A 12145-nucleotide genomic window follows, 5' to 3' on the forward strand; every position below is an offset into this window, starting at 1 on the left:
TCATGGTTCTCAACATTATGCCACAAATGACTGTCGACTGATTTTTAACTGGAACCCGGAATATTCCTTTAAAAAACTAAAGTTCCAGTTGTTATTGAAAGCAGTGAAGCTTTTAAAAATGTTTGTAATAACTTGGGCAGACAGTGATGAAACACACAAGATACAAAGCATTTTTTTAACTGAATTTACACCACATAGAGTGCCAACTTCATATCAAACCATTTCACAGTAAACATTATATGCATTTACAGAGATTTGCCATCCTCTCAAATCAATATTATAATCTTTCAGAAGATGTTTCAGGGATAACACAATGTCTAAAGATAATAAACAATGATTAATGACACATCACTCAGGATCCTAGTTAAAAACAAAAGTGGTCCACAATTCTAACTGTAATCAATAATAAGAGATACAGGGCTTTTAAACAAAATGTACCGTTTAGCTACCATTCATGCAATATCACATTCAGTGTTTTAATATATCTGGCACATTGTGGACTTTTGCAGATCACTTAGATGCTTTATAAACGCTTGTATTATTTGGTGACGTAAAGCAGAACCACTGAATTATGCAATAAATTGCATTTAATCTGCATGGATGACTGTCAAAATCATAAACTGATCTGAAATAATAATCTCTCAAATACATTAACTACTTGGGTGAAAAAGGTCAGTTTTGTTAATAAAGGCAGATAAAACCCAATCAACAAACAAGTGAATAGCAGAGAATACGTTTTTCGTAAAATATATGAATGCCATATCTCAGTCAAGCACGCTTAAGTACATTTTAATTCATAAATAAATACAAATTGGCACCAAAACCAGACCATTTCTACAACTGAATTATACGGTCACTGCATTGGTTCACCCCTACTAATAATACCGCTCTAATCTTTCCCATTACTAAGTACACATTTAAATTGGCACGGTGCATTATGACTGGACACAGATAATATCAGATTCACTAAACCAACAGACAGAAACTGAAAGTTGAAAATTAGTGTGAATAACTTAACGTTACCATCAAGATATTTGATTGTCTTCTGACCGACTGTGTTGGGTAAGAATGCTTGAATAATTAATGACAAGTGTAAACCATTATGTAAGATGCTTATTAAAATAATAATGATCCTTTTTTATCTTTTATTTTGTACTTGGTATATTCACTGCAATTTCAACCGTATTACGAAGAATTGATCTTCATATACTAGAGTGAATTGTTCTGTTAACTGTTAGTGTTACAAGACACTTCTTGCCAAAACTAAATTAAAAAGGGGAAATGTTAACATTTCAGTGTTTATGTATCTATTTGCATGTTATTCCTAAATTTAAATGACTTGAAGGACTGTGACGTTTTATGGACTAGTGAACTCTAAACTGAGCTAAACGGAGACAACTAACCAACACAAGATGATAACAACCAACTCTAGCAGTGTATACCACAGGCAGGTGGTTTTGTCTGACTGGTCTAAAAGTTAAGAACCTTTTGCCAGAACATTTAAGGTAAGTATCCAGTGTTTAACTACCAGTAGTTTGATATGTGCCTCAAACACAACATACATCCATGTCATTTGACTCGTGACAAACACGTGAGAATTCATGGGGTTACATCCACCAAGTCATGGTGATGCTAAAATTCACCGGGCCTGCACTAAATTTTTATGAAAAAAAAAAAAAAAAAAAAAAGTAAAATTCTGTCATCATTTACAAACCCTCATGTTGTTGCAAACCTGTCTGACTTTCTTGGAACACAAAATGAATTCATGAATTTGTTACCCGAAGTTGATCACGTGGCATAACCAAAATGACAACAAAGTATCATAAAAGTAGTCCAAATGTGTGCACAATATTTCAAGTGTTCTTAAGCCATACAATAGCTTTGTGCGAGTGACTAGGAATGTAGCAAAAAAATTAAAATCATTGTATTGTAGGGGCCTGGGTAGCTCAGTGGTAAAATACGCTGGCTACCACCCCTGGAGTTCACTAGTTCGCTAGTTCGAATCCCAGGGCGTGCTGAGTGACCAACCAAATTGGCCCGGTTGCTAGGGAGGGTAGAGTCACATGGGGTAACCTCCTCGTGGTTGCTATAATGTGGTTTGTTCTTGGTGGGGCACATGGTGAATTGAGCGTGGTTGCTGTGGTGGATGGCGTGAAGCCTCCACATGCACTATGTCTCCATGGCAACGTGCTCAACAAGCCATGTGATAAGATGCTCTCAGACACGGAGGCAACTGGGATTCATCCTCCGCCACCTGGACTGAGGCGAATCACTATGCCACCAGGAGGACTTAGAGCGCATTGGGAATTGGACATTCCAAATTGGGAGAAAGGGAAAAATCCCCCCCCAAAAAAAATCATTGTATTGTAAATTATTGAGTATCTCCTACAATGCATTTCAACAATGACATGAAAAACTGCCAATGTATGGCTTTCTATGATGTCCTCATAGAACTTTAATGACACTTTTCTGGTGCATTTTGTCTTTTTGGAGCTCGACAGCTCGAGTCCACATTCGCTTTCATTAGATGCAAAAGAGCGGCCAGCATATTCTTCAAAATGTACCTTTGTGTGCTCCAGAAAGAAACAGTGTGCACTCAAAAAAACTTTCAATCATGGGCAATGGTGCCACATGTTTGAAATGAGTTTTATTCAATTAAAATACCATGTTATTTCTACTTAAATACTTCAAGTAGATGGAACCTAATTGAACTGAGTAAACCCAACCAAATTTAACATCAAAGTACCTCAAATGAAACACTTTTAATGATATGCCAGCTACTGTATGTTAGCATGCTAAACACATGCTGGTGGGAAGCACTACTGAGTGCAGTTTGGTCAGTTTGGATAACGGAATATCTAGAATACTCCAAATGTACTGGTCCTCAAACTAGGCTCAAGCTCCATGATGGTAACCCCCAAAACTACAACATAAAAGAAATTCTTCTAAATCTCCCCCTTTATTTTCCTCTTGCACAAAGACACATGAAATAACACTTTTTACTCTCCATGTCGAGTCCCATGCAAAGCATGCTGGAAACTAGAAATCCTCTGCCCAGTGTCAGTTAACCAAACAAAAAATATTCCTGTTGTCCCAAAGCACACAGATAAGACACTTTTATGAAGTTCCAGAGTAATACGGACATGGGAGGATTGAGTAAATCTGGCGATAGTGAAAGTACATATTTTGAGTGTGGTAAATGATGACAGAATTTTGATTTTTGGTTGAATTATTCCTTTAAAACACAGCATTGGGATTGGAACTGGAAATACAGCAATGAAAGTCTGTTTGTGTTTCAGGTTGAACTGTGAGCAGAGAACTGAAGACTATTCTTCCAAAGCCTGCAGGAAATCTGCGATGGATTCCACCACGTAATCCGGTACACAGTCTTTCTGCTCCGGCGACTCGCTGTTTTTATATTTCTGTGCTTCCTCCAGGGTTGAGACACCCGTGAGGGTGAGCATGGTGGAAAGACCGCAGTTGCTGCCAAAGAGGATGTCCGTCTCTAAACGGTCACCGACCATCAGCGAGCGATCGGGGTCGAGGTCGAACTGACTCGCTATGCACTCAAACATGAAACGGCTGGGCTTCCCGATCACCGTTGCCTTCCTGTTACTGCCGGTTTCCAAAGCTGCGGTGAGACTCCCAGAACCTGTGAATGTCAAATTCAGACCACAAAGAAGTCAGTTTGCTCCTGAAACATGCTCTGCCGTTAACAGAGCCACTGCTGTGTAGTGTTGTTCATTGTAAATCACTGAATAGCTGCTACAATGCATTTCTAGAAACAGACCGTGAAAAACTGTCAATGAATGGCTTTCTATTATAACATGTCTACAACACTAAAGCTTAAGATTGTTGAGATGTTGATATCTTAATAGAAATTTTGCAGATATGAAATCTATTTGCACTTCTTCTGTTTCTTCCGGAACTTCCGGATCAGCTGCAATAATATATTGATTATCCAATTCATAGTGCAAATAACATTGGTTAATCAACTGTATTGCATTCATCAACTCTTATCAATATATTGTCAAAAAACACTGCATTATCAATCCATCATCAGCAAGGTAGCCAGGTAATACATTTTGGGTGGGCCTTAATTAAAATGGATGGGACAAATTTTCCTTAGCAACAGAAAGGCAGCGCATTCAAACTAGAGCTGCACGATTCTGGATAATTTGAGAATCACGATTTTTTTTGCTTAGAATAAAGATCACGATTCTCTCACGATTCTGAAGAAAAAAATGCTTATTTCACTGATTTACAACACCTAGACATAAGGGTACTAAACAAAGTAACGTCATTTACTAGAGGTTCTGACAAATGTTCTCCGTTTTAATCTATGCAAAAAATGCAATAAAGTTTTAAATTAAATGTATCAATTTAAAATGTCCTCCACAAGAGAGCACAACAAATACATTATAAACCAAACAGCACCTTGTTTATATATATATAAAAAAAAAATCCTGTTAAAAGTGCATAAAAAATAAATAAATCGATTAGCCTGTTTCTCGCGTGCTAAGTAAAAAGCAAAACGAGCAGGAAAAAACTTCATTAACATTTCTATGTTAACTTGGAGTTGCACTGGTAAGCAAATATGCAATAAATAATGCAAAAAAGTTCCAAAAAATCTGAACAATTTTAATTAAAACAATGAGGCCTTTAGTTTGTCTCGTAAAAACTGCTTCAAGCTTTTAAAGGAATTATTCAAGAGCCAGTTATTAAATATAGAACAGGAAAAATTGTCCCCATTACCTCTAAGGGGGCACCAGGGGCGGACTGGCCATCAGGAGAACCGGGCCTTTTCCCGATGGGCTGGCCGTAAAACGGGGCCGAATGTGCCGCGATAAGCTGAATTGGGCCGCCACGTTATGCAGAACGGGCCACAAAACGGCGCCAGGACAGCGACCCCACCTCGCTCAACAACTTTTGGGCCAGACCCCCCGCTCAACAACTTTTGGGCCAGTTTCTGTGTAAAATCCTGGGCTGATTTCTCTTCCCAGTGCGCCCCTAGGGGGCCCTAATTAGTGATGCAAATGTTTTCAGGCCTTATTTTGTTAGTATGTGTAACATAAATGCAAAAGTGATGGTATTCTCTGAAAAGTTCAGATTCTAATCTTTCAAACGATACCTCACATGCCTGACGGGGACTTTAACATTTTAAGTGTAAACTTTTTCCGCGATATAGCGCCCCCCCGTGGACCCGCCGGCATGCACATTGCATTATCAATCTATCATAAATTAACCTTACATTATCATTTGCATTGCCAATTTATAATCAATGAATAATGCAGAAATTATCATCAATCTAAGATCTGTGAACACTGCTTTAAAAATCAAACTCTGCATTATAAATCTAGCATCAATAAACATTAATAATGCAAACTATTGTAAATAAACATTGCATTATCATTTGCATTGCTAATTTAGAATCAATGATCATTGCATTAATCTTTTGCTTTATCAATATATCGTCAAAATCCACTGCATTATCAGTCTGTCCTCAGTGAGCATTGCATTATGAATCTATCATCAATGACTAGCGTACAGACTGTATTGCAGTAATGCAATGACAAACCTACCTGGAGTGACTCTACCTCCTCTCAGCGGGTGCCAGGGGTCAGGGTCAGTGGCCAGAAACAGGCACTCAGAGTTCCTCAGATAGCAGCAGGCTTTGGCCAGTTTCATGAAGGTAAAATTCTCATCGTACCCCACCAGCACAGCTTTCACATCCGGATCCAGGGGGCAGTTATAGATGCTGGTACCCGGCTCCTCCTCTCCATTCTCCTCCACGACGGACACCCCAGCATCCTGGAGCTCCTTCATCACCCCGCTACACCCGATCACATATACCTTCCCCTGCAGCCGGGCAACATCCCGCAGGTACGCGGCGGAGCAGTACGCCGAGCTGAAGATCTCCTCCTCGGCCACATCCGTGAAGCCCAGTCGGCTGAACTTCTGCACGTAGATCTCCCGCGGCCTGGTGCAGTTATTAGTGACGAAGAACACCCGTTTGCCTCGCTGCTTGAGCAGACTCACCACCTCCGGAGCTCCGGTCACAGCCGTCTCGCCGTTCCAGATGACGCCGTCGCAGTCGAACAGCACGTTGTGCTTCGCGTCCAGCAGGTCCCGGATCTGAGAGCCGAGGAGCGTCACGCAGCCCCTACCGCCACCCACCGCACCTGCCATTCTGCTAGCTCGAGATCCTATGGTTGTAAGAGACAAATTACGTGCGTTTTTATGAAAAGCACGAATAATCCTGTCCGCGGCACCTGTGGTGTGTGCAGCTGGTTAAAGGTTAGTGGAATAAACGCAACGCAGTACAGCGTTTCACCAGCCCGTCCATCTCTGCTGCTGTTTTACACCCGGGGCAAGAAGGACCAATCATATTCTAGTATTGCAGAATTGACACGCCTCTTCCTCCGTGTCATCCAATCAGAAAACGATGCAACTGTTGCTCACCATGATCGGTTATTGTAGCCATATTTCGCTGTATAATTTGTTGTTGACAAACAGTAGTAGAAATTTTAGATTAAAGGAATATTCCGGGTTCAATACAAATTAAGTTCATTTAACAGAATTTATGGCATAATGTTGATTATTAAAAATTAGTATTTCGACTCGCCCTCCTTTAAAAAAATAAAATAAATCTGTGTTCCAGTGAGGCGCTTACAATGGAAGTCAATGGGGTCAGTCTGTAAACATTATACTTTTGAAAAAGTGAGTATTTTAGACGCAAGATATAAGCAATATGTGTGTTAAGATAATTTTGGTGTGATAAAATCGCTAAATAACATTTATTTTTTGTAATTTTTTTTGTAAAGTTATAAAATCCAATTCTAAAACATTGTTATCATGATGATGTAATGTCAACAAACACTAAAACGACTGTAAAAACGACGATTTAAACAACACCACAGCTCAAATAATACACAAGTTTTAACAGAAGAATTAATGTAAGTGCTTTTATAAAATTATTAGCTTCACATTTCTGCCTTTAAACCCTCCAAAAATTGGCCCCATTCACTTCCATTGTAAGTGCCTCTCAAAAAAATAAAAAAATAAAAAATGTACATGCCAGGGGAAAGAAAAGACACATTTGAAAACATTATTATTTTTCATTGCTTTCTTATTTACAATATCCATGTTAAAATAAGGATTGTGCTTATAAAATGTACACTCTATATACACAACTGAGCCAAATGCAAAGTCTTAGTATACTAATGTAGCAATAGCCAGCTTTAGCCTTATTTTTAGCACGTCCGCCTCCTATGCAGGAGACCCCGGTTCGAATCTCGCTCTGAGCTGGTTGAGCAGGAACGGTTACAGTGGTGCCGTGACCCGGATGTGAGTGAGGTTTAGGGGGGTTAGTGTAATGGTAGCCAGCTGGTAGGTAGCTGTGAAGTGTGTGTAAACCTCACTTCCCTAGCCTCAAGAGGCGCACTAGCGACTGACATTAAAGGCTGTAGCCTTTAGCCTCCTCGTTAGAGTGTGCGCCTCCCATGCCAGAGATGCCAGTTTGAATCCCGCTCGGAGTGGGTCGAGCAGGACCGGTTGCACTTACAATACCGAAACACACAGTATCAAAACAGGTGGAGCTAATGATCTAAATCATTATTTGTCTTTTTTTTTTTTTTTTTTTTTAAGTTATTTACTCCCCACTGTGTATTTGTAATTAAATGGCAAATAGAGTTTCTCAGTTTCAGTGTCATTAATCAAGTGTAATATATTGCCCGCTTAAGAAGGAGTATGTAAATGGCATTGTCACATGGTACCTGTTACTTTTCTCAGCGCTGTTAAGGCTGGACCAATCACTATTTCTTAGTGCTTGATAATTATTACGAATTATTAATTATTACATTTTTTGGAGATCGTTAGAGCGGAATACATTTTTTTATGCCAAGTACAAATCTTTTAAATTAATAAATGTCTCCAGTTAGACAAAAAAACATCCTGAGATTTGAGCTGAGGATTCTGCTGTCAGAGCCATTAAGTGGAAGACACTGCTAGGAACATTTGTAACATTACCGTAAAATTGAAAAGAATTGGACATTGCCCTCTGTAAATCATTGTAAGATAAGATAAGACATGATGTTTTATAACACACTGTTACAGAGAACAGTGAATGACAGGAAAGAGGATGAAATCTAAAGCCTTTTGAATAAAAAAAACGTGACAAATTGTAATACAAATCAAAATTAAACCTTAATTGTACTTTTTAATATGTCTCCCAACCACTAGATGGAGGTAGTGCGCAACAGCGTTGAAAAGTTCGAAATATTCTCACAGACAGTGGATTTAGAAACACCATGCGAATCGGCTCAACCAAAGTGGCTTTCAAGGCAAGTCAGTCCACTCGGCGGCCATCTTTGGAACACTCCCAGTTCAGCCATTTCCTATGTAAACAAGCGGCATAAAGGACAGCTCCTATCTACTTGAATTGGGAATGACCGGAATCTACGAAACAGTTGGTCAATATTACGATCAAAGAACATATTTCAAATCAGCAGTAAACTCTGATAACACCGGTATTATAAATTGTGCTTCTTTAGCTCTGATCACGCTAATAAACGCTATTTTTCAGGCCATTTCTGCTCATGCGCATGCGCGTTCTCCGGTTGACTGACGTCAGGCGATGTATGCATCTAAAACGTGATAAACGTGAAACGTTATTATTTTTAGTAACACTGCCTGACTTTGATCTGGAAGTTTTTCAAATATGAATTATATTTTAAAACAGTATTGCTACAGTTTTATATATATATATATATATATATATATATATATATATATATATATATATATATATATATATATATATATATAAATAATAATAATAAAAGATTATCCCAAACTATTTTTTCAAGCATTTTTTTCTCCAGGAGTTTCAACTTTTAATGAGATTTGTCTGGACGGTTACACCAAATTACATTTTTGACTTCGACATATTTGATATTAAAAAATATCAAAATATCTTTGACCTCAGAAATTGAAAACATGTTCATCATAGTAGAGGTGCATTTAAGTAATTGTTTTTTTGTGAATGGCATTTTAATTAAAATGTTAAATAATTTTTATAGATCTGGACCAAAAAATATATAAAAAAAGAGCATCACGTCATCGACCCATGAGTTGCATTCCCATGTAATTTCTTGTATTTACATGAAGACACACATCACATCTCTTCTTAAATGTGAAACAGATCATGCAGTGGACGGGACAGATTTGGTCCCTTCCATCTCAGTGACTGTTCTTGGCTCACTCCTCATCCTGTAAATCCCCTCACAGAAGGACAATATGCCAACAACTGCTCCAATGACAAGTAGCGGCTGTCAATTATAGGTTCAGTGTTCCCACTCTCATGGAAAACCTGGAAACGTCATGTTCGGTCTGAGTCAGAATGATTTATCCTTATGCAGTAATCACAAATGACTGGAAAAGTCATGGAAATTCATTGGTCAGAAAGTGTGAGAGCACTGTAAGATCGTAAAACTGCTTGCTACTCGCAGTACTTGATTGTACATATAAAGTTGGACATATCTTTCAAAAATGTTACTTGCTATCCACAGAAAAAGCTGCTAATGTTTACTATCAAGAGTTTGATGTACTGGTTGGATTTCCTGTAGAGCTTTGTCAATACCTGCCTAGTGTCAATTACAGACCTGATGTACAAAGGCATATTTGTGGTAGGACATCCAGACATTTTCTTGATAATAAGTACATCTGTTTTCTCTCTTTCAGGCTTTTGCGCTGTCGTTCTTGTGTCACTGAGAGATATTAATGTTGGTGAAGAGTTGTTCTCTAACTACTATACAATTGTGCATTTAACCCTCCTATGGTATTCGGTCATTTTTGACCGAAAAACATTTTTCAAATGTAATAGAAATGGTTTCCTTTATATGAGCAGCACAAGACTTGGTGACTTTTACTCCATCTGAACATACAAAAAAAAACAAATGTGGGCTTGATTCGATAAGTCTAAGAGGTCGTTAAAAACAAAGCAAAACCTTTGGTATTTGTGGTCAAAATTGACCGACCATTGAAAATGAATGGGAAAGACCAAAAAACAGAGGAATTGTTTTTTTGATCTGTCAGATACAATCAGTAAATCAGCCACAATGCAGAAAAAAACTGACATAAATTACAGGGTGAGACTCTAAAACATCCTCAGTGCAAAACATACACATCCACGCACACAAAGAATGAACTGGTGAGACTTTAACGTGCTTTTTTTGTTTTACATTTGTCAAATAAAATAAATCAGCCACAATGCAGAACACACACACACAGAATCAGGGCATCAATAAATGGAGCTCTACAGCCATCTTTTGCTCATTGTTGGCATTACAAGTCATCTGTTGTTTTCCAGCTGACGACAGCAATCTGACACACACACACACACACACTCTTGCAAAATACATTTTTACTATAGAAAGTTTGAAATTGCAAAATATTTACTCTGATTCTTCTCTTTTATACTCTTGAATTTTCAGAATTTTGCAGTTCATTTCTGTTTCTTGGTGTTCATTTTCTTGATATTATTATGCATTTACTTGAGTTATTAAACGTTTATGTTTGAAATAATTATTGGTAGAAAAATGCTTATTCTGTGTCTTCTCTTTGTAACACCATGGTCAGGTTTGATTGCAAGCATAATGACATTAACTGCAAAAACTGACACTGCAAATCAATTTTAAAATGCTAAACTTTGACAAATAATAGTTTGATAATGTTTAAATATATATCCAAATGCATATCTTGTGATAAAATATAAAATTAGGTTACAGCAAGCCATCAGACTACACAGTAGGTGTCCACAGTCATCTATTGGCTGTTTCTGGCATTACATGGTTTTCAAGTCATGTTATTTATATTTTGTTCACCAGATGAATGTGTCACATTCTCATATTTTCTTAATGTTTCAACTTATAGAAGAGTAGGTTGTCAAAATTATTATTTTTTTTTCAAAAATGTGCTTATTTGTCTATGCAAATTAATGGTCAAATTTAGTAATGTACTTGTAAATAAGATCAAAATAGCATAAAATACCCAAAGAAATGCATAATTTTATTGTTCTTACTTCAGGGAAGAAAAAAATAGTATCATCATCATTTAAAAAAAAAAAAAAAAAAAAAAAAAAGGGTTACACATCTAATAAACCTTCCGGTCAAAAATGACCGAGTATACCAAAGGAAGGTGCCATTTTTGAATACCATAGGAGAGTTAATTTTTTTATTAAAATCTAAGTTGGTTTGTGTGTTACTTATCTTCATTAAGGCCTTAAATACAAGGTTTTTCCTATTAAAAAAAAAAAAACTTTGTTTATATAGAGTTTTACCACACTAGCCAAAGCGACTCCCAGCAGGTCATGATGGTAGTGTTATGATTCATTATTTTCATGCATTTCATGAAGGAATGTCCAAGACAAGTTTCACTGCATAAAGAAAATAAACCTAATTTTAAGATAATTAACATTGAGCAAAAATAAGACAATGAATTAATATATTTTATGACAAGATTTTGTTTGAAAATTAAAACCACAATAAATTCAGTACAACAAACACTGCTATGACATACACTTGCAATTGCAGTAATAATAATTATGTATAATATATATATAAAATCTTAGTGGTCCTAAAAATACGTTTAATCTTTATACAAAAATGTAATTGCTGTTTTTGGGGTTAAATTTAACCAGGACATTTTTGGACAGTTTTTCAGTAGATTCACCGCAAATAAAGGATAAATAAGAGTAGATGAATAAAACCTCATTTAAAGTTAAATAACATGCATGTGTGTTTGTGTTGTTTATAAACTTAGACAGTTATAGTATTTTCCAGAACTTTATTCCTGGAACGGTTTGCCAGTTAAGTACAACATAAAATACCAAATAAAATAAAAAAACAACAAAACAAGAACAGTGTCTATGTACAAACATTAAGAATGATAAAACGTCCTTTCGAATATTAATTGCCGTTTGATTGTCTATTTAACACTATAATTTTATTACACCAAGTTGTTGAACAACTGAAATTAACTTAGTCTCCCCCAGAAGCATAAAGTGAAATAAAACCCATTGTATAAAACTTTCCAAAGCCATGGGGAGGTTCTCAAATGTACAGTTTTACCCCTGGAAGCCAAAGAC

General features: G+C 37.0%; 2 protein-coding genes across 2 annotated transcripts; one reads left to right on the forward strand and one right to left on the reverse strand.

Annotated features, from left to right (window-relative positions):
* Positions 1–147: 147 nt before the first annotated feature.
* Positions 148–6363, reverse strand: LOC127433098 (chronophin-like). The gene is made up of 2 exons (XM_051684761.1): positions 5583–6363; positions 148–3652 (listed from the first exon to the last, which is right to left on the reverse strand). The coding sequence occupies exons 1-2, from the start codon at positions 6187–6189 to the stop codon at positions 3327–3329; spliced, it is 933 nt and encodes a 310-aa protein (XP_051540721.1). The 5' UTR covers positions 6190–6363; the 3' UTR covers positions 148–3326.
* Positions 6364–8241: 1878 nt separating this feature from the next.
* Positions 8242–10355, forward strand: LOC127432250 (SET domain-containing protein 9-like). Its single transcript, XM_051683166.1, has 5 exons — positions 8242–8342; positions 9203–9322; positions 9463–9467; positions 9510–9683; positions 9742–10355. Exons 1-5 carry the CDS (start codon positions 8242–8244, stop codon positions 9936–9938), a joined length of 597 nt encoding a protein of 198 aa, XP_051539126.1. The 3' UTR covers positions 9939–10355.
* Positions 10356–12145: the final 1790 nt, after the last annotated feature.

This window comes from Myxocyprinus asiaticus, chromosome 42 (assembly GCF_019703515.2).
Source record: "Myxocyprinus asiaticus isolate MX2 ecotype Aquarium Trade chromosome 42, UBuf_Myxa_2, whole genome shotgun sequence".
NCBI classification, from domain to species: domain Eukaryota; kingdom Metazoa; phylum Chordata; class Actinopteri; order Cypriniformes; family Catostomidae; genus Myxocyprinus; species Myxocyprinus asiaticus.